This window comes from Myxine glutinosa, chromosome 4 (genome assembly GCF_964187855.1).
Source record: "Myxine glutinosa chromosome 4, kmMyxGlut1.1, whole genome shotgun sequence".
NCBI lineage: Eukaryota > Metazoa > Chordata > Myxini > Myxiniformes > Myxinidae > Myxine > Myxine glutinosa.
The window spans coordinates 181,425,608-181,449,546 of record NC_136264.1 but is presented as its reverse complement, the minus strand read 5'-3'; the positions used below and the strand labels follow the sequence as shown (position 1 = coordinate 181,449,546).

The following is a 23,939-nucleotide window of genomic DNA, read 5'->3' as shown; positions in this document are numbered from 1 at the left end:
CTTCTCCACTGAACTTATTTGTCTTTCCAGATGTTTGTCCACCCTGACATTTCTGATCTCCCCAATGCTAACCTTCTGTTAAATTCTCCTCTGCATTCCCCACTCACTTCAATCATAGAACCAAGGAAGATGAAACTTTTCACGATTTCCACATCATCGTCTCCCAATCTGAACATGTCAATCTTCTCAGTTGATAAGATTTTAGTATTTTTAAGTTTAAATAAAAACCAGCCTTTCACCTCCCTTCTTCAGTCTGTAGCAGTTTCATCAAGTCGTCTTTACTTTCTGCCAACAGTAGTATCATCAACATACCTTAGATTGGTGATAGATCTTCCTCCAATCCTGACTACAGCTTCTAATACGGTCATCCAAGTTTGATTTCCTCATGATGTATTCACGATACAGATTGAACAAGGGATGAGAATGCACCACCCATTTCCAATCCATTTTCCAATTACAAACCTTTCTATCTCTCAATATTCTCTTCTTGCTGTAGCTCCTTGTTTAGTGTTCAGGCTTCTTATCAGACATATCAGGTGCTCTGACATCACCAATTCTCTCAGCATAATCCACATCAATTCATGATCAACATAATTACGAGCTTTGCTACAATATATAAAACAGAGATCCACCTTGTTTCGATATCTGTTGCTTTTTGCATGATCCACTTCATATTTGCGATTGGATCTCTACTACCTCGACCTCTCCTGAAACCTGCTTGCTCAACGGGAAATGATCACTTGATGAAGTCTTCTATTCTGTGTTGAATGATCTTTCATGATATATTTGTCGCATCTGAAATCAAGGCAATGCTTCAGTTATTTAACATTCTCTTGGATCCCCTTTCTTTGGCAATGGAATGTAAACTGACTTCTTCCACCTTTTAGGCCATACAATCATGCCCCTGATCTGTGTATAGATATCTCCAAACTTTGATGTCATCAGGTTTAAGATTTGTCTCCTGACCATCACTATTTTCTCTGTTTCACTTACTGCTCTCCCAATCTATAAACTTTATAGCTTCCTTTGACTATCTTAATTCCTGCTATGACGCCATGACATCCGAACACCCTCGATCAGAATTCCTCTATTTAGGAAACTTCAATGTGCACCGCAGGGTGTGGTTGAAATCTTCCCACACGGATGTTTGGGGGAGTTCAAGCCCTTACATTTTCCATTCTCAATGATTTGGAGCAAATATCACCCCCACCATATCCATATCCCAGATCCTCTTGAACACTCTTACAATAGAACATCCAAAAAACCCGCTCGAATTACACCGCAAACTTGGCTTCTGTTCTACAGATATTACTTCGAATACTTCGGTGTCTGCTTCCAAGAACTTGCTGCTTGTGTACCTCCGCCAGTAGCGAGACCACAAAATACTCGACAAGCCACGACATCTCATGATTATTGTGTGGCCATTGTCAACTCAAGGGTGGGCTATTATGATGCTTGTTTCTTCCCCTCCACCGCCAAACTCTTCGAACTCTTTACCTTCTCATGTCTTTCCGAAACATTTACGACCTTTCCCTTTTCAAAAAGCAGATTTTTTACTTCCTCAAAAACTCTGACGATTTTCTCTTTCTTCACTTTTCTATCAATGCAGCACTTTTATTTAAGGCCTCAATGAGGACTTTTCTCAGGGAGAAATGGGAAGAAATGGTCTCAATGGCCTGAATGAGGACTGCATAGTCCGTGACTGGAGCCTTCAACATAAAACTGTCTGACTGCTAATGACTATGAAGCCTTAGTGACCAATAATTGCATCCCAAAGACCAAAAGTGTAACAGCGGCGTAGCCAGGCTTGTAAAATATTATAAACCACAAACACATTATTAGCTTTTCAAACAGTCGCTAATGATGCTTATAACATTAAACAAAGAAATTTGGAGGAATCCCGACATCCATGAGGAAGGTTTTATTTAAGAACTGAGCGACGATCTACTGTAATCTATGTACCCCACATAGGTTGAGGTGTGCTCATTTACCAAGTAGCTAGCCGTTCCTTGCTTGCCGTCGGCTTGCCAAGCCAGCCGTTCCTTAACAGATTTGAATGGAGTGCTTGCTCGAATGCTTAAACCAAATGGCGATCTCTCCACAAGAAACTTGGTAAATGAACAGACACCCAATGTTCTTGAGACCCGATCATAGATCGACTGTAATCTATATACCCCAAAGAGGAATTCCCCTTTCTGCAGCTCCCGTAGTGAGCGGGTGTAGGCCGACTAGTAAATTAAAATGTCGGTTGGTGGAGTCAGCCGTCGTAATGACATCGTAGACGAAATGACGTAACGGACACAAAACTGCCGCTACATTAATATGTAGAAGGTGAACCATTTTAACTTCCAGTACGTTTGCAGTCACTACAAAGGGATTAGTGTTACAATTACATTTACTATAATATTAACGTTATATTTCGAAAATGATATGACCATTAAAAAACTGAGGCTAATTCCTTACTTCTGCGATTATTAATATTAGTGCCGAACACCGCTCATCATTGATCATGAACCATACACCGCTTCAATCCATTAACTTTGTATTCATGACATTGGGATTCAAGTGTTATGGTTATTTTTACAATATTATTATTATTACCGAAATGATACAACTGAAACGATACACTACTGTATTAAGAAACCTGGGCTTAATTTGTCCAAAGCGGTCCGAAGATGAGACATAAAGCCTAAGGCCTATACGTACCGTTTTGTTGGAAGAGACATAACGTCTATGCTTTCGATATTCGATGGTCATTTTAACAATCGGTTTGTTTGTGTTTCACACTGAATGAAAAACATAAAGGTAGAGCATGGTGATTGTGAATATACGTATATGACAGGTTCGACGATATGTTCGGCATGAACGGCATATAAATCAAAATGGCGGAGTGTGGAGAGTCAGCCGCCGTACTGCCGTAATGACATCAGGCGTAATCACATCACCCTGTCATGTGACCAGATCCTCAGCTCTGATTGGTTTACGTTTGAGGGGACATACATACATACAAACATGCTGTCCTGTGACTGCTCTCAGTTAAGACCGAGAGTAAGCCACGGATGGAAACGAGCGTTAATGAAGACGTTGTTCAATTGATGGCGGATGATACACGATGAGGAAGAAGAATACCGACTTACCTGGACGGCCTTGACGATGTCTGCACCCTTCGAAAAGAAACTCAAACCGAGGCGGATTTTAGGTAGAAAAATAAACATGGCTTTATTGCAGGAACCCGATACAAAGAATGCGACGATAAATACTACAATCTAATTTGGGATCCCACACACCAGATTTCAACAACAGATAAAGGAATATATATCATAAAATAAAGGGGTCGTCGTGCGTGTGTGGTGCGGGCTTATCTCTGTCTGGCTGTGTATGTCAGGAATCGTCAGGCCCCGAGCTCATCGTCCGAACACGGCTCCGGTTGACAGAAAGAAGGCCTCGACGCGCCCCCGTTCACCAGGCCTCGATAAAACCCCCTCCTCCGCCCCCCTTCCCCCCAACCCCCCCGCACAAAGCGAGCACGTGGCGTGTAACCCGCCTCCTCACCTGTGCAATGTCCTCACAGATTCGGCACGAAACTGCGATGCACTCAATGTTTGGATCAGAAGGGAGAGAGGGTCGAGGGTGAAGGAAGGCATGAGGGCAGCAGGAGAAACAAGGAAAAGCGTCTATGGTGAGGAGAAGGACATCCGGGCACGAAGGAATCCCGAAAACGAGAAGACAAAATGTCGGCTTGCCCGTTGTTTTATCAGCCGTCTCGTGACGTCAGATCTCTTTCTCTCCCAATCAGTGCCTTGCTTCTCGACCTCTCGAATGTTCTTATCGCATCCATCCCTTCCCATTGGCCGAGCGCTTCGTGCTCTTTCCCTCATGCCATCGGTCGGTGGCTAATCAGCGTGTCGCTTCTTGCTCCTTTCCTTCCACCAATCAGTCGCCAGCTTCTTGCCCATGCGTTGACCAATCACAAGCTTCATTCTGCCTCGTCTCCCTATTGGTGGTGTCTTGTCCAATCGTTGCCCCTCTGGGCGTGTCCATTGCCTGTTTGCTCGATGTTCTATTAGCATGCCGGTGCAATGCGCGGCCGCTTCCTGCCTGTTCTTCCAGTGAGTTTTATTGTTATTGTGGCGGAGGGGAATTTAAGTAGTGTGTGGTGTAACGAATGGGCCTACCTAATGTCTATGGTGCGTTGCCATACGGGACAAAGGAATGATCACAGAGGGAACGACGTACAAGGGAATTAACATAATCCCTGAACTAAATAACATGCCCCACCCCCTCATGGCGGGGATACATATCCAACTTATCCGATGTCCGGACTACACAGGTCCCTGACTTACTGTACATCAAAGTGGTTCTTGCTACCCGTGATTATTGGAGCACCTACCTATGCAGATCTACCTAAATCTATATATATAACTACCCCAAAATTCATAACAATACATACATACATACAGACAAACAAACTGTTCTAGATGGCTTTGCCCAATGGGCTACGCCGTAAAAAACGAAAGAATACAATTCCATTGCCTCACCATATATTGACTTGAAAAAGGTCAATAATTGGTCCAAGCATATTGTTGCGGTTTTGAGAACCCTCACTTGTGTAAATAAATTCAACATCAATAAAGGTTCAAGGTAGCACCCCTAGTTAGTCCACAAGCAACACGTAGGCCACCATAGGATTCCAGTTATTTCATTAGTATGTGTTTTAGATAAGGCCGTGTTTCCAATAGTTGAATCTGCGTTGTGTCAATCAAATAAGTAGGCCCCATTCCATTCAGTTTGCAACCTCCCTCTCCAAGCGACGCCATTACGCGCCCTCCAGTCTGCCCTATGGCTCCCCCAATTTGTTATGCGCCTTTGTTAGCAGCGTTCACTGCCTTGAGCTGGAGCTCGCTCAAATGCCGCCATAAGCCACGTGGTGAGGCCTGGAAAAAGGGGGCGGAACGCCAAGAAGAAGGTGTGGCCACGTCATCCAGCCATCAAAGGCGGAGCCGGTAAGCCCTCACCAGCCAACCAGGGCTGAAGGGACATCGCTAGCAGGCGTGGCTTTTGGGCTCGCGGAGCGATCGTTGCTTGCGTTATAAAAGCACGAACGTAAAGCCCTTTCAGGAGACTCATGTGCCGGCGTTTGTTAAAGAGGACGTGTTGGAAGGGTGGCTTGGAGAAGAACTGAAAAGAAGAAGGGCGCGCTTGTTAAAGAGGACATTGGGGAGAGAGAGGGCGTTTGGCACAAGTGTGCACATATTACATACGCAGGACACCAGCTTCCCCATGCTATATAATTGTCCGGTCGCGTTCAACTACACACGGAGCTGCCTGCCGGGTTTCGCCCACTGGACCGGAGCCTGGACTGGAGCCGACCGGAGCCGATCGGAGCCTGGACCCCATCGCCGGACCTTCCGCCCTACCATCTACAATCCCCGTGTGAGTGTCTGAGATGGGCCCGTTGTCCTGGGTATTAAGGATAAGACTGTTTTAAGACTGCCCTGTGTGCTGCTTCTTCCTCTTCCTATCTTGTATATTCCTTTCGTTTCCTCTTCTTCTTTCTTTGTACATTGTTAATAAATCAATCTTTGTTCTTCCTATTTTCTGGTTTCCTCTTGTCCGATCGCATTCATCTTTTCTCTAATTGGGTAAATGTGGCACGATTGGGAACCGCTCAGAATCGGGTTTAGTCACTTTGTTAATGGCTCGGATTGCGGATTGCTATCCGCTCGGCATTTTCCATCATATCCGTGGTTCGAGCAGGAGTTATCTCCTTGCTTTATGGCCGGTGGTAGTACCCAGGTAATTGGACTAAGACTCGACCAACAACCCTACTTACCACCGACCAGAAGGAACGTTATAACTTCTAAGGACTCGGGTCGGCCAGATAAAAAGACAAGGGGATTAACCCCCCCCTTGATAAGGGGAGCGCCGACGTCCGAGATCCGTAACAATATATACTACATGGCCAAAAGTATGTGGACACCAGAATATCATATGCGCATGGGCTCGTCGATCATCTCATTCCAAAATCATAGGCATTAATATGGAGTTGGTCCCCCTTTTGCTGCTATAACAGCCTCCACTTTTCTGGGAAGGCTTTCCACTAGGTGTTGGAATATTGGTGCGGGAATTTGCTTCCATTCAGCCACAAGAGCAATAGTGAGGTCGGGCACTGATGTTGGGCGATTAGGCCTGGCTCAAAGTTGGCGTTCCCATTCATCCGAAAGGTGCTTGATGGGGTTGAGGTCAGGGCTCTGTGCAGGCCAGTCAAGTTCTTCCACACCGATCTCGACAATTATATAGTTGATTGGAAAAAATGGAGGCTATGCTGTGTTAAAATTAACTGTATGTGTGGTTTGAGACAGTCGTGCCTCCGGCTAAGGTGGGTTGTTGTTATTCACTTTTGGTTCAACTATTTAAGCAAAGTGCATCCGTCTCCTTTGGAGACCTTGTCGTGAAACAAGTTTCAATGAATTTCCAAGCGCCACAGGCTGCATATGAAGACCCACCTTTAGAGGCCATTTTTCCCCGCAGAGCAGGGGTTGCCCTTTTTCGGGCACCACGGTCCCCTTTTTGAAGCAATGCTTTATGGCCGGATGCCCTTCCTGCCACCAACCCTGTTGGTCGCCTCTTGCGACACACAGGGAATTGGTACTCAATTTGCCGACCTCAGAAGGATGACAAGCTGCATATGATATTAAATAAAATTGCCTATTAATGTTTGAAGTAATTTCCCCGAGTGAAGGCCAGCTCTCCCTGCGGTAAGCGTTTTTGGACATGTTTCCCTGTTCTTGTGCGTGTTTGGTCTGGTGGACGACCGTGAACCTTTATTTTCTTGCAATGTTTTATTATGATAGAGAATGTTAGTCTGCTTTGGTATGCCGGCTTTCCTGTACCTTTATGCTTCTCTTTCTTACCATATATGGATAATTTTGAACGAGCTCAAGTTCTCATTCGCTTGCTAAAGATTACACGTATGCTATGTATTTGGTATGAAGATCTGATGTGCTTACAATGCTTTTAAGAGGGCACTGGAATTATTTCCTATCTCTGTACCATGCGCATGGCCAAAAAAATGATGCAACCAACCAGACGGATTGGATTCTTCCACGACACAAGCTCATTTATAAAGAAACACACTTCTAATCAGCCCACCTACTTCCACACCTATTGCTCACCTTCATTCCTTTGTCCCTTTTTTCTCACATCTATGAAACCACTTCCCAATGCTCATCCAATTCTACTCCTCTTGGCAGTCCTTCAAGATGACACAACATCTCATTTCAAAATCCTTTCCTGCCCATTATTTGTTCTATCCTGTTTATCCAACATCCACGTGTTCTTCACCACCCTGATATAATGATCTCTTCTCCTTTTGCTGTTTGCTCTTCAGTAAGTCTCCATCCAAGTGCAAAACGTTCAGCCTCTTTCCTCTTCATGTATCGCGAAATGAAGATCAAGACAATCAATGTTTCGCAATTTTTTTTTTTTTGTTTATTACAGTTTTGCTCCAGTCTGACCAAAGTTCAAATGCTTAAAACGAACTAGAAAATATAATTCGACATCAATATGTCAATGGATATTCCCTCGCCCGCATTAAATGTCAACCCACTGTTATGTTTGATCTAAATTTAAGGTCACGTGATTGAAGGTCGCATACAATAGAGCGTGAGAGAGAAAAGAGATAAGCAGAAGAGAGACAACATTAGATGCTTCTAACTCAAGTTATGGTCTCAAGTTACCTTTGACCTGTTGAACCCAAATTTGAATCGGTGCATTTATGAGTTACAGCCCATACTTTTGCCAAATTTGGTTGAAATCCCTTCCGTGGTCCAGAAGTTATTGCAGTAACAAAATTATTTTCAATTAAAAGTCACATGCAATTCGACCTTTGATCTTTTGAATTTGAAATGTAGTCAGTTCATCTTTGTATTACACTATTACAGTCTACGAGCAACGGTACCCGCCCTCTGGGCGGGGCTTCAATTGGGAGGCCCAAATGAAAAGGCGAAATATCAGAAATTGAAGGCATTTTTTCTTTTAAACGATTTATATAAACATCCGTTAAATCTCGATCGGTGCAGCCGTTTGTGCGGCACCCGGGAAAATAACGTCATGCGGGAGCAAGTATCAGCAGGATGTGGCAGTGTGTGAGTCCACGTTTCTGATCCTCCTTCATGCCGAAGTAGCCCACAACTTCTCCAAGCATTCTGCTCTTCAGACTTCAGATCCGCCATGACAGATTTAAGCTTGATACTGAAGACGCGTGCAGTTAGTACTCCCGATGTCGTATGTACTCCTGATACGTGTTTCTTTCATTGTAAAAACTACCAAATCAACAGTTAAAAGGATTTTGAGCCGATAGGTGTTACGGCCTTGGAAAGACCGATGGAGACAGCGATCTGTTAGCGTATTCACCGCCCAAATAGCTATGCGGAATTCTCTTATGTAGAGATTAAGCGTCGTTTGAACTTTGGCCGAGGTCATTATTTACTTTTAATGATGTTTATATACGAATGATGTTTGTATTGGTTTTGGGTCGTCCTTTCCGCATATCTCGTGGGATTGTGAGTTGGAGAGACGGCCATGATGGCGGGGAGGGGGTTGGAATTTTCTCAAGCAGGGATTTAACCCGTGTCCTTATAAAAGGTCTTTGTCCGAGGTCACCGAGTCCGATCGGTGCAGCCGTGCAGCGATCGGTGCAGCCGTTTGTGTGGCACCCGGAAAAACAACATCGTCACAATGAAAACATCGTCACAATGAACGTTATGCGAACGCGAATGTAATGCGGGAGTCCAAACCTGAGAATGCTGGAGACTAAAGCTTAAATTGGAAAAACAATATCGCCTATTTTACTCCAGGGGATCCCAGGATTAACCACCCAAAATATCGTTGCAATCGGTTCAGTCGTTTTTGCGGTACCTTCGAACGACAAACAGACAGACAGACGGATGGACATTTGGTGAATTATAGTAAGATACTTGAACCAAGTTTGCTTGAAAGCTCTTTCGTGGTTCACAAGAAAGTTATTGTGACAATGTGGTTCACAAGAAAGTTACCTACTTACGAATAATAAATTGTCCATTGAGCTGGTTGGATAGTCTAGAGGTATGCACACTCACCTCTGAGCCGTCTATCCTGAATTTGAATAACGGCACAGCTACAAACTGTCCGAGTGTCTCGCAGGTAGGGCAAGGCATCAATGCATGTGCTGTCCCTCGGATGAATGTTACACTGGGCCATCCTATCTGCCAAAAATAGTTTGCGGATGTTAAATATCCCAAGGTGTCAGTCGTGAACAGTAGACGAGCGGTCGCCGGTATCCTAAACAAGTTACAAATTCCTGCTCGAACCTACAGGGGGAACCACATCAGGGGCACAGCCATGCTCCCAGCCATGATGCTGCCAGCAGCCACAGGCTGCATATCACATTAAATGAAATTGCCTCTGAATGTTTGAACTAATTTGCTGAACATGTGTATTTGAAATTGATGTAATGAAGCTTTCTTAAAATCTGTTATCATGCTGAAGATTGTGTCAACTATTATATTTCACATACTGAAATCTTTCTGGTTTAACAGCCGTCTCCGGATATCTTCAGCATATTGTCGCGTAACCGTGATTAACACCACAGTTACGGATGACCGATTGCGAGACTTTACACTCCCGAGGCGAAAACTCAATGGCGGACTCAAGTTCAACACCAACGCGCGGAAGGCCAGACGCAGCGAAGGCTCCGCAACCTTATCTATTAAAATCAAACACCCAGGAAAACTGCGTTCAGATATTATGTACAAAAAGTAATATAAGGGTTTATTAGGAAAAGTAAAGCCAGTGAAAAAGCCCGCCGGTAAATCTAATAATTCTAATAAACCTAAATCGGGACGTCCCCACACGACTGACAGCAAACACAAACGAGGGAGATTAATCACGAAAATAACACGTCCCGTCGTTCAAAATATACGCGGAGATCGGGCTTATCTGTCTTTGTCGTCTTGTATTGTTGGTGTCCAGCACCGCTCCTTCCGGCCCGATCGCACACCACGAGGCCCCTCGCTCCAAGCACCACGCGTCCGACGCAGGCCAGCGGCTCCACTTGACCAGGGACAGGAAGGACTCCTTTCAACTCCACTCGACTCGACGACGCGGGAGTGCTGGCAGCCAAGTGCCAACGAACTGCTCAGTGCCAACTGGGTGTGCTCTCGTGTGTCTCCTGCGACTCCCTACAACCCGAACTGCACTCGAACTGCAACTGGAATGGCGTGTCCTCTCCAACTCTCCACCACCGCTCAACTCTCTGGTGCCTGCCTGCGTCTGCAGTGCCTGCCACGAACTCAACTCAACTGGCGAACTCTTGAAATGGCGTCCGACCGTCGCCTATATTGGTGGCCGATGACGTCACATTGCGCACTCCTCAGCCAATCAAAGCCTCCCGCGACTCCTGACATCTCCCCCGTTACGCGACCCTGCGGTCCTGGCATAACACGTGCCGGCCAGGTTTGTAGGCCTTTGGAGGTGTACACGGTGGCGGCCAATCATGGCGGTGTTTTTGACCTGGTTTCCTGTCAATTTAATACGAAGTCCTTGTCAGGGAAAGGGGATTATTTAATGTTGCGCTAAGGACCTAACTAATGTTTATGTGGTTTGCAGTGCCATAATGGACAAAGGTTTGACTACTAGGTGAGACTCACAGGGGCGTTACCTTTAACCCCTCACTATTTAACACTCGAATCTCCAGGTAGATCCACACTCATACATCTTACCCCGACAACCGCCTAAACATCAAGAACTTATTACATGTAGAGTCCCTGTCACGACAGCCGAATACCTACCTATTCAGATCTACCTAGCTCTAGATGTTGCATTACCAAATTCATAACACAGCCCCCCCCCCCTGGAACCGTAGCTCCTGCAAGGTTCACCGCAGGGCTACCATTCCAGCCTTAACACTTACTGTCACACACTTAATTAACCTATGAAATAAATCAGGAAGGGCTGTGGGAAGTGAGTCGGACTACCTACCTACACTTCCTTAACATGCTGAACCCCTTAACCATCATGCAAGTATGTACATCTTCTTCGTTGTTCCTGTGGAGGGAGGAAACAACAACACACAACACTAACTTAACCACAAAACTTAACCATCTTTCCAAAACTCAAAACTCTAACCTTTGTACATACCCCGGTCTACAGACCGCGTCCCCCGGTGGATGCCACAAGACACAACCTTACCTGCGGGGCCATCCCCAATGCATCCCACTAAATTTCCACGGGCCCTGTCCAGATGTTACAGGTGAGTGACACGGCTCGGTGGATTTCGCCCACATTCATGCAACACAGACCCCTTAACCACTCATTCTCATTCCATAGGTCATCAAGGCATTTCAAAAATCAACAAAGCACTTATTCCCAATACACCCCCTGCAGGACCATGGCATTGATGTCATTCACGTGTGTGTGCATTCCTCAACTAGGCAGCGGGGAGGTACCGCACAAAAAGATGGTGGGGGCGCATCAGGCTGTGGTGCCCGCAGTCCCAAAAACAAGTCAACCGACTTACAAGTTCATTGCCCCCCCCCCCCCTTTACCTCTTGGCCCCGTGACAGCCCAACAGCCCCTTTCCGCCGTTACCTCGCCGGTGAGGGTCTCCACACACACCAGGCTCCTTTGCCTCCTGCTTTCGCGCAGCAACACGGGTCACCGGGGGACTTCCTCACCCCGCGGCGCCCAACCAGACCCTCCACCGACGAGCTCCAATTTCCAGTTACCACCGGCTGCCAGGGGTAATTGCCGCAGAGGGGGGCCCGCAGGCATCGCTCCTCAGAGCTTGCTCTGTACCTGCGGACACACACACCTTCCCCACCCATGGTCCCCAAAACACACTTCCTCCCCCGCTGCCATTCAATTCTCCACACAACTCAGCACAATTCAGTACAATTCCATAGATGGTGTAAAAGGTGTTACAAGGCTTGCCATGGCCTGCTACATGTGAAATTCCCCCAGTTCACATTTAAACCATCACATCTTCCCAAAAGCACATTTCCAAAAGCACAATTATCACCCCTCATTATCTCCAATAATCATCACTCACTCTCCAGGTTCCACTCTCACGACCACATCAAAACACCTAACCACAATACAAAAACATACGCCACCCACAAGACACTGTGGCTCCCATTCCATCCCCTCACCGGCCATGTCATCACTCGCTCTCACCTCCCAACTCCAAATTACATGTCCCCAATTTCCCAAAGCAAATCCTGAAGCCTGGGACAGTACTCCTTAAAACACTCACCTCAAGTGCAGGTAGTTGCAGGTTGGTCAGGTCCAGGAGCGTCATCCACCCTTCACAATCCCAAAATTTCACATTGGGCCTACCAAATACTTCCAAATTTCTCTTTTGTCCCCACTACACTGGCAGGTATGTGGATCCGCATCCAACGGTGATCATCGCTACACAACTACCTGTGGCCACGACAGCTCTGCACCTCTACCGTGCAAGGGTCACCGGGACAAGGTGAGCAGTCAAAACGCCAACATGGCCCATGAGTGTCCATAAGGGTGCGACCCACCATCCATCCTTCGGCCCCCCTGCGAGGAACACAGCTGCAGCAGCCCCAGCTGGCCAATGTGGTGAGCACTTGCTGCCACAACACACACTACCGCACACACAACCTCGGCCCTGGGGGGCACGGTCGCAGTGCGTGGCATCCCTACAGCCACGTCCCCTGCACCTCCCCATCATCCCCCAGTCCGACTACAGAACTGCAGCCCCCCAGTGCTCACCCACACTTGACCACACCAAGGTCCAGTCAACAGCCATGCTCCACCAGGAGACCCACCCAGAAGACATGGTCCACACACCTCGGACACGCACAGCACCACGTTGACCCTCAGGCTACACAACTACATCCCCATCATCCCGCGTCCCAAATATCAGCACAGTTGCCCCCGCAACCAGTTGAAAGCTGTGTCTTGCTACCCTATTAATTTCATCACAGCCTCCAACACTTTGGTCTACACACCTGGATCAATAATGGCGTCACTATACAGTGTCCACCATGGCATTTCACAATCCACCCTTAAATTTCCATCTAACCCACAGATTACCCATGCCAACCATTTGTCACATTTCACTCACCTCACCAAAGAAGGATGCTTTGCCATACACATGCCAGCCGAGCATGGCCCATATGCTCGGCGCGTTACACATCTCCCGATTCACATCCCCATGGCTCTCTTCCCAACCCGAGAGTCCATAAATCATAACGGAGCATCTGTGGAAGGTCACTCACACCATCACGTTCCACAGATGCCCCAATGGTTGTCCGGCAGGCTATCTCCATCCCTGTCCATTCGGTTTGACCCGCGTCCATCGACCAACACGGCATGGCAGGTCATCACATGCCAGTTGTCCCAAAGTCTCAGGGAGAGGGTGTCAGGTCGCATGCCCGGGTGATCACCACATCAGTCCCAAGTTGGCCGTCCACAGTGCCACCACCAAAGCGCGACCCACAACACCTCCCCCTAGTGGTCCTCAATATTTGCCATCCCAGGCTTGAGAAACCACCTCGGACCTCCCTGGAGGTCTTAACCCCCACCAGGGTCCGGTGACCCTGCCGGCCCGAGCCACCAGCTCGGACGGCGCCCCGACGGACAAGGGACGCCACACCCCACCAGACCCCCCGTGGGACCCAGGTCGTACCTCGACACCCAAGGCTGGACCCCACGTCCAAATCTCGCCATCACAGCCCCCCAGCTGGCTGGCATACCCAAATTTTGAAAGGGGCAACTTTGGCCCGAGGCCATCACCCATGACCTCTCCATGTCCAAATCCCGCAGCCCGGGGACCAATCCCCACCATGGCTGCTCCAAATCAATTTCCCATTGTAATTTTATTTTACATTTTATTTTACAAATTTTCATTCCCATTGCCAACCCGCAGCTGCAGGGAACAACCTCTACCACCGGTTGTTCTGCCCCTCCCTGCAGTTGATCCAAATTCCCTACAGGGACCAAATCTCCAGAAGCTCTATCTCCCGATCCTCCAAGATCCAAATCCAGCCCGGAGCCAACACACTCCCCCAACTGGTTGTCCAATTTTGGAGCCTCTGTTTCCAAAGAGCAGTGTACAGTGAGCGTCCCCTCGGTCATTCCAACCACCTCCTCGGACCAACTCACCTCTTCCCCCAGACTCCTTTGGGCCTGAACAAGCTCTACCTCCATGGGACTGTCACAGGTCTCCAGCCGCTGGATCAAATCATCCTCATCATTACAAATCATTCCTGGCCCCGCCAGGCTTTGATCAATATCCCCAATAAATACCTGGTCCGGCTCCATTGCACGGACCCCCAAAAACTCTACCCCCTCTTGCTCCGCACCACCGCCCTGGTGCTGCACAATTCCAAATTCATCCCCCGGTTGGGGTGTTGTGACATCCACACGGTCCCGATAAACAACCAGGCCAGAATGTGGGAAACATTCCCCATTACAACTCTCACATTCCAAATTTCCTTCCCCGCTCACCTGTGGACACTCCACGTTTACCTGCAGGCCTTCCCCATCTACCTGTACACATTCCCCATCCACCTGTGGACATTCCCCGTCCACCTCTGCACCTGCAGTCTCCCCATTTACTTCAATTGCCATTCCCTGTGCAATTCCCAATTTTGCCATTCCCGGTGCAATTCCCTGCTCGTGAGCAACATGCACATCTGCATGGGCCGTACTCTCTCCTGTTCCCAATCTAGCTTCCCCCCGTTCCGATTCAATTTTTGCCACCTTTGGCTTCTCCTGTGCCCCCATTTGAGTTTCTACTTTACCCTCAAATTTCCCCAGTCTGTCCGTAATTTGGTTTTGCACTCTCCCTTCTATGCCATCAATTCGTTCCCCCAGCTGCTGTGCCATTTCCCCAATTTTTCCTTCCAATTGTTCATTCCTTTCCTTTATTTCATTCCCTTGTTCATTCATTTGTTCATTCATCACCTCCATTTTTCCCTCCAATCCATCGATTTTGCTGTCCATCCCTTCGATTTGTTCTTTCAATCCCTCCTTTAATCCTTCAATTTTATCACTCTGGGCATTCAGTTCCCCTTTTAACCCATCAATTTTATTTCCCATTCCATCAATTTTTTTCTCCAATCGATCACTCATTCCCTTCATTCCTTCCCTACATTCCTTCCCCTGGGACTCCATTTTATTTTTCATTTCTCCCATATCATTACTCATTCCCTTCATTCCTTCCTTCAATCGATCACTCTGAGCATCCATTAATTCCTTTAAAAATTTCATTAAAGCCTGGTCGTCTCTCGGGGCCGTCCCATTTGTTCCCGACTCCCCGGTAGGGGAGGGGGATAAGTTGGTGCTCGGGACGAGGGAGGTTCCAAGGCTCACCTCTGCATCAAATTCCCCTATTTCCGGCTCACTCCCAACGCTGACGGAGGCCTCGCTGCGTACTTCCATCTCATCAATTTCCGACATCCGCTTTCCGGAAGGTCGTACCCCGCGCGCGTATTTATTTTAATAATTCCTGAAACACAATTTAAATTTGACGAAGACGCGATATCGCGCTCCGTTTGCCCAATTGATTACTAAATTTCTCCGCCTCGCCTATACAAATTTTGCGTTCGAACGTCGGACACAATGTACGCCCGACCGTGTCGATGTCGCCCCGCGGACAAAAAAAATTTGTCCGACCGTGTCGATGTCTCGCCGCGGACAAAAAAATTTGTCCGACGGGTTCAAATCCTACACTCCTGACACCACTTGTCGCGTAACCGTGATTAACACCACAGTTACGGATGACCGATTGCGAGACTTTACACTCCCGAGGCGAAAACTCAATGGCGGACTCAAGTTCAACACCAACGCGCGGAAGGCCAGACGCAGCGAAGGCTCCGCAACCTTATCTATTAAAATCAAACACCCAGGAAAACTGCGTTCAGATATTATGTACAAAAAGTAATATAAGGGTTTATTAGGAAAAGTAAAGCCAGTGAAAAAGCCCGCCGGTAAATCTAATAATTCTAATAAACCTAAATCGGGACGTCCCCACACGACTGACAGCAAACACAAACGAGGGAGATTAATCACGAAAATAACACGTCCCGTCGTTCAAAATATACGCGGAGATCGGGCTTATCTGTCTTTGTCGTCTTGTATTGTTGGTGTCCAGCACCGCTCCTTCCGGCCCGATCGCACACCACGAGGCCCCTCGCTCCAAGCACCACGCGTCCGACGCAGGCCAGCGGCTCCACTTGACCAGGGACAGGAAGGACTCCTTTCAACTCCACTCGACTCGACGACGCGGGAGTGCTGGCAGCCAAGTGCCAACGAACTGCTCAGTGCCAACTGGGTGTGCTCTCGTGTGTCTCCTGCGACTCCCTACAACCCGAACTGCACTCGAACTGCGACTGGAATGGCGTGTCCTCTCCAACTCTCCACCACCGCTCAACTCTCTGGTGCCTGCCTGCGTCTGCAGTGCCTGCCACGAACTCAACTCAACTGGCGAACTCTTGAAATGGCGTCCGACCGTCGCCTATATTGGTGGCCGATGACGTCACATTGCGCACTCCTCAGCCAATCAAAGCCTCCCGCGACTCCTGACATCTCCCCCGTTACGCGACCCTGCGGTCCTGGCATAACACGTGCCGGCCAGGTTTGTAGGCCTTTGGAGGTGTACACGGTGGCGGCCAATCATGGCGGTGTTTTTGACCTGGTTTCCTGTCAATTTAATACGAAGTCCTTGTCAGGGAAAGGGGATTATTTAATGTTGCGCTAAGGACCTAACTAATGTTTATGTGGTTTGCAGTGCCATAATGGACAAAGGTTTGACTACTAGGTGAGACTCACAGGGGCGTTACCTTTAACCCCTCACTATTTAACACTCGAATCTCCAGGTAGATCCACACTCATACATCTTACCCCGACAACCGCCTAAACATCAAGAACTTATTACATGTAGAGTCCCTGTCACGACAGCCGAATACCTACCTATTCAGATCTACCTAGCTCTAGATGTTGCATTACCAAATTCATAACAATATTTTACCTCGACGCAGATACAGATCTTGCTTTTTTTCCCCCGAATTAATTTCCTGCCCACCCACCCTCCTCACTGAATATGAATAAAGAAGTCATCAATATCCCCATGCCAAATTGGAATTACCACACTGTGTACACTACCGGTCAAAAGTTTTAGAACACCTCAATTTTTCCAGTTTTTATTGAAATTTAAGCAATTCAAGTCTAGTGAATAACCTGAAATGGTACAAAGGTAAGCAGGAAACTGCTCGAGGTTAAAAAAAAAAAGTTTAGGTTAGCAAAAACGGGATAATAATGTAAATTGCAGTTATATTGTGAAAAAAAGGCCTTCTTCAGGGAACAAGTAATGGGTTAACAACTTACAGCTGTTCTGCAGCAACGTAAGCAAATGAAGCCTTGAAAGTTGATGCAAACAATTCCTACACGTGTCCCAACCTCTGCTGATTACTTGATTACAAACCCCCAGTTTGACAGGTCGAGTGGCAGTAAGAAAGCCATTGCTAGGATGGCAAAATAAGAAAAATAGGCTTGCCTGGGCCATGAAGCACCCACCACCAGTGGACTGCTGAAGACTGGAAGAAGGTCTTATGGACCGATGAATCAAAATTTGAAATCTTTGGTTCATCGCGCAGGGTTTTTGTACGCCGTCGAGTAGGCGAAAGGATGGTTCCTCAGTGTGTGACACCAACTGTCAAATATGGAGGAGGAAACGTGATGGTCTGGAGCTCTTTTGCTGGATCCAGAGTCGGCGACTTGCACAGAATGACTGGCACCCTGAACCAAAAGGGCTACCACAGCATTTTGCAGTGCTGTGCAATACCCTCTGGTATACGCTTAGTTGGTCAGGGGTTCATCCTACAGCAAGATAATGACCGTAAACACACCTCCAGGCTATGTCAAAACTACCTTCAGGAAAAGAACAAGATGGTAGGCTTCAAATCATGGAATGGCCAGCACAGTCTCCAGATTTAAACCCCATCGAGCTGGTTTGGGATAAACTGGACAAAAGGGTGAAAGCAAAGCAACCGACAAGTGCAACACATTTGTGGGAACTTCTGCAACAGTGCTGGGAAGAACTTCCCGAACAATATTTGATTGCCATTATAGAAAGAATGCCACGAGTGTGTTCGGCGGTTATATCTGCAAAAGGTGGCTACTTTGCTGAGTCAAAAATTTAAATTAAATTTTGTTAAGTAAAATGATTCTATGATTTATTTTTTATCTCCAATTGTTTATTTGTTCTATGCTTAATTTTAGAGTACATTGAGACGTTAAACTGCGTAAATTTCAATAAAAACTGGAAAAATCGAGGTGTTCTAAAACTTTTGACCGGTAGTGTACGTTGTTCAAAGAATGCTTCTCGTTGTGGAAAACACTTCCTGACACGATCCAAGGCTGCTGTTATTTTTGAGTTTCCAAGATAATGGGCCATACATTCTGAATGGCATCGTTTCTGCTTGAAATTTGGTGCTTTGTTTGATTCTTAATTTAGTACTCCTTTGGAGACCACTTCAACTTTTGGAGACCACTTCATTCTTGTACAGTATTCAATGAAGCAATTTTCAACAATAACATTTGACATTTTAATGTTTAAAATTGTTATTGTTTTACCTACACATGTTCATTACAGTGTATCAAATCAACATGTATAATGTAAAAAGTGAGACTCACTTGTAGCTGTTGTAATTGTATTTGTTGTAGCTTCCACATGTAATTATAATGCCAAAGCCAATACCGTAGGAGTAAAATATCTGTGTCGCTGCCTCCGTCCAAACCTTTGGGAAAAGTGGAAAGCTTCTTTCAATAAAACCTCAAGCAAGGACATTTTACATTTCTTAAGCTCATGAGTCGGTGTTACAAGGAATGAAAAATAAAATTTAGTTTCTGCTTTTTAAATACAGCACATTGAAGAGGTTTGTAAAATGGTACCAGAAAATCCCACACAGCAAACATCATACATCATTAGCCCATAATTAGTTGATTTGACAAACATAGAGAGCGGGAAAGGATGAAAGGGGGTAGAGAAGGAGAGAGGAAGTGAGAGAGAGAGAGAGAGAGAGAGGAGGTGAGAGAGAAAGAGAGAGGAAGTGAGAGAGAAAGAGAGAGGAGGTGAGAGAAAGAGAGAGGAGGTGAGAGAAAGAGACAGAGAGAGAGAGAGAGAAAAGAGAGATGAAGTGAGAGAGAACGAAAGAGGAAGAGAGAGAGAGAAAAGAGAGAGAGGAAGAGACAGAGAAAGAGAGACAGAGAGAGAGAGAGAGAAAAGAGAGAGAGGAAGTGAGAGAAAGAGAAAAGAGAGGAAGAGACAGAGAGAGAGAGGGAGAAAGAGAGACAGAGACAGAGAGAGAAAAGAGAGAGGAAGAGAGAGGAAGTGAGAGAAAGAGACAGAGAGAGAGAGGGAGAGGGAGAGAAAGAGAGAGGAAGTGAGAGAGAAAGAGAGAGAGAAAGAGACAGAGAGAGAGGTGAGAGAGAAAGAGAGAGAAGTGAGAGAGAAAGAGAGAGGAAGTGAGAGAGAAAGAGAGAGGAAGAGAGAGAGAGGTGAGAGAGAGGAAGTGAGAGAGAACGAGAGAGGAAGAGAGAGAAAGAGAGAGGGAGAGGGAGAGGGAGAGGGAGAGAGAGAGAGAAAGAGAGAAAGAGGTGAGAGAGAACGAGAGAGGAAGTGAGAGAGACACAGAGAGAGAGAGGGGGAGAGAGAGAGAGAGAGAGAGAGAGAGAGAGGAAGAGACAGAGAGAGAGACTTTTGACGTCCTTTTATTCCAAAAATATAAAGTGCATGGATGTACAGTGTATAAAATCAAAAAGGCCAAAATCAAGAGAAAACGATGAAAGTGAGGAAACAATACAGATACAAGCGTTAATCAGTTCAAATTTTACAAAAAATCAAAAGAAATCTTCTGCAGCAATACTACGAAGTGTAGAAATTATGATCAATTAAGAGAAAAATAATAGCAACTCATTTTGGCGGACTTCACAGACACTTTCCAAACACCATTTTTCTACAATCCATCAATTTCACCCATGATCCTGGAAAACTCAAACTCATGTTTTAGCCTTGCAGCACAAAGTGCATTGAAAAGCGTCATGACATTGCATTGATGAAGGGGCTTACCATTACGCTTCTCCTTTCTGGACAAGTAAGTAGCAAGCTTTGCTGTAGCTACAAAAAAACACAACAGGTCATATTCTTTGTTGTGTTGCGGTCTCTTTTTGAGCCCAAAATAAAGGATCGAAAAGTAAATCTGAAATTCATTTTGATCGACACAAAGTCTAACCATTTAAATAATGGAAAAAGTCTTTCACAACCAATAAAAAAAATGAAAAACATCCTCATTTACAGAACAAAAGGGGCAACATGCAGATATTGGGGCACAATTCCATACATATGTATTGTATGGGATGATCCAGTGGGCAAGGCGCCACTGAAGATCTCCTGTTCTTTTGTTAATCAGCTTACAATACATTGATTCCCATACAGGTTCATTGGGGGGCCCGGCAGGGAGTAGCCTCTTCCAACGTGCTACTTCATTTAACGGAGAAATACCAAGAACTTGAGATAAACACCACTTATACAGGCTCTTGCTGCTCTCAGCATGCAATTCACTTGTCCCTGTGCTAACAGGTGGAAGTTCCTTGGGAAAGCAGTCAAACATCAGTTTCGGGAAAGGGGACTCGTTGGGGTGTCCAAAGGTATTCCGAGTCCAAAAAATCTGTAACTGATGACGTTTTTGAACAACTTTCCTCAAAATCATTCCAATTGTCCTCTTGGACCGAGTCGCCGTCATGGTTGAAATTTCCTCCACATTCCTCCACCCGACACCGGAGTTTGGCCAAAGGTGCCATACTTTGTTTATGCCTGCATCAATGAAGCGTTGGCACAAATGACGACTCTTGAGAACATCAGGGAAGAGAGGATTGAAGAACAGAGGTTCAACCTCGAACATCCCTGGGGAGTAAGTGTCCGCTTTACGGCTCACGGAAAGTCTTTCCCAGGCACTGAGAAGGCTCTGGTAAAATATGGGGAACGTTGATGTATTCACATTGTTGTGGAATAAAATATTCATATTGACCATATTGCTAAAACTACAGAATGTGATCTGGTGCAAATATGCTCTGTGGTGCAGTTTGGTAAAACTGTGAATCCTCTTGAACTATTTAGCTTCTGTTAAAGAGCTAACAGGTGGTCAAGAGAGAGTTAATTTAAGGAACAGAATGTGTAACGCTCTTGGACTGCCATCTGTCTATCAAAAATAGCCTATGTTCAGTCCACTGAACACAGGCTAGAAAATGCATCTGTCACCTCTCTGACAGTTTTAACCATGGGCAAAATTCCCCCTCAGACAGGTCATACAAAAATGACCTCTCAAAGGGGTATGAAGCACTTTTAGCTTTCTATCCCAAACTATGGCTAAATAAGGCTTTTTGGATAAAGGAACCAGAGACGCTTGCAGGCTCTCATGTCCCAAGGGGTATTAACCCCTGGGTTGACCCTGCATGCTCCGTGACATCAAAGGAGTTTGGTCCTTTATAACCAAGAGAAAGTTGCGATTGGAGTTCAGTGAAACTGGGAGACCAACTGTGAAGTTCTGAAGACCTACAGACCGAGCTTCAACAAAGACCTACCGAACGAGCTTCAACAAAGACTGGAACAAAGACTCATTAAAGATCTCGGCTTAGTATACAACAAATTCTCTAAAGTGAATAAAACATTGATTTTGCTAAAACGAGTTTCTTGACGTTTTAGTAGTAGAACAAAGAAATTCTACTTCTACAACATACTTAAGGTGAGTCAGGAATACTTCCAGACCATAGCCGAGTCAACCCACCTGCTGTAAAATATGACAAGCCAAGGCATGGTTTGGCAGGTTTTCAACAAATAGGAGGCGTTGAATGGAGCACAGGCGAAAGGCCATGAGACAGGATTTCACTATATACACGTGAACAAGGCTCTGACCACCTTCAGATGAAGTATGGCATATTACGTTTGGCCGCAGCCAATGATGGCCTACCCAAAAAAAGTCCACAAGTTTGGCCTGTATCCTGTCCAGCAGCACTTCTGGTGGTTGCAGGCAAATGAAGCGATGCCACAAGGTTGTAGCAACCAAGTTGTTTGCCACTAAGACACGGCCCTTAAATGAAAGGTGCGGGAGGGTTCTTTTCCACAGGTTCAGCCTCCTCTCTATTTCTCCAGTCACACCTTCCCAATTCCTTTTCTCAAATTGTGTAGAGCCCAGGGACACACCAAGGTAATCAACACCATCTGCTTTCCACTCTAAGTTTTCTGGAAGAGCAGGTAGATGTGTTGAGACAGGTAGGCAACTATTAAGGTATGGCACCCAAAGAGCTTTGCTTTTCATCCAATTAACCTTCAGAGACGAAGCCATGAAAAAGGTTCTTAAGGACTTTACAAGAGCAACAATATCTTGGTGGTTTTTTATAATGACGCAAACATCATCTGCATAGGCCGATATAGTCAATGGTGGGCTTCCAGGAAAACAGGTTAGGCCAGAGATATTCTTTCTCAGTGTACAAAGTAATGGTTCCTTTGCTAACGCAAAAAGCAAACCTGAGACTGGGCAACCCTGCCGTACCCCCCTCTGAACCTTTATGGGGGAAACCAGTTCATTGTTCACCTTAATTATACTGGAGATGTCAGTGTACATTAGAGTTATAAAGGCCCTGAAATTTACCCCAAAACCGCATGCTTCAAGAACATGCCACAAGAAAACATGGTCAATGCTGTCAAAGGCTTTTTCAAAGTCTAGAAAAAGTATTCCAAAATCATTTTGGTCATGGTAAGCATACATTAAATCCCGCACGAAAAAAATGTTGTCGTAAATCGAACGACTGGGGATGCAGAAAGTCTGATCAGGTAAAACCAGATCACCAATGACTTTCTTCAAACGATTTGCCATTGCTTTCGAAAACAATTTATAGTCAGTGCACATTATTGAAACCGGTCTCCAATTCTCCATCCGCCAGAGATCTCCTGACTTTGGGAGAAGACTCACCACTGCTCTCCTTAGACTTAGTGGCATTACACCTTTTCGCAAGGATTCTTGGAATACATTCAAAAGTTCCGGGCCCAAAATTCCAAGTAAAACTCAGCTGGTAGGCCATCAATTCCCGGAGCCTTTCCAGATTCCATTTCAACCAGGGCACGCTGTAACTCATCAAGGCTTAAAGGCACATCCAGCTCCAGGCGTTGAGTCCCAGTTAGGGATGGGAGATGGGAGGTAAAACATTTTATTTTATCCTCATATATATCTTTTTTTGCAAATAGTTCAGAATAGTACTTTCTAATAGTGATTTTTACCCCATCAGAATTTGTAATTTCATTCCCACCGGGGTCCTTAACTGATAAAATAAGCTGAGGAGGCTTCGTTTCAGATTCTAAGTGAAAGAAGGATTTGCTAGGACTATCTGATACTTTAATGCTTTTTATTCTCAGTCTAACTAATAGTCCTGCAGCCTTCTCCTGTAATAGTTCCTGAAGTTGGGTCCTTTTTTCAAGGAGCAATTTATAATTTGTCTCATTTTCTTGTTCTGCCATTTTGTTTTGCAGTTTTAGAATTTCGGTTTCCAACCGAGCCAATGTGATTTGACTTTCATGAGTGATATGCGAATTAAACTGTTGACAAAACAGTCGTATATGAGTTTTCATATTGTCCCACCAAAGGTTAGTGGAAGCAAAAAGGGGCTTTTTTCTAACTATAGCTATCCATAGAATGCGAAAGGCTTCCTTAAACAGGGTATCATCCAAAAGACTTGTATTGAATTTCCAATAGGCGCTCCTCCGTTTGAATTGAGGGAAAGATAGGCCCATCGTGACCATGTGGTGGTCAGAGAAGATGGAGGGGGTAATAGTTGAGGAGGTTACAATATTCCTTAATCGTGGGGTGATA

The 23,939-nt window shown here is 45.9% G+C and overlaps 1 protein-coding gene across 3 annotated transcripts in view; it reads right to left on the bottom strand.

Moving 5' to 3' along the window:
* Positions 1-23,939, bottom strand: part of LOC137416734 (sodium- and chloride-dependent taurine transporter-like) — a 147,624-nt gene that overhangs the window by 59,798 nt on the left and 63,887 nt on the right. For 2 of the 3 annotated variants that reach the window (XM_068102352.2, XM_068102351.2), the window contains exons 7-8: positions 20,147-20,194; positions 18,712-18,815 (exon numbers count right to left, since the gene is read on the bottom strand). In XM_068102352.2, coding sequence (XP_067958453.2) covers positions 18,712-18,815; positions 20,147-20,194 — 152 coding nt within the window. The remainder of the gene's footprint in view (positions 1-18,711; positions 18,816-20,146; positions 20,195-23,939) is intronic. The other variant, XM_068102353.2, reaches the window with a different exon arrangement.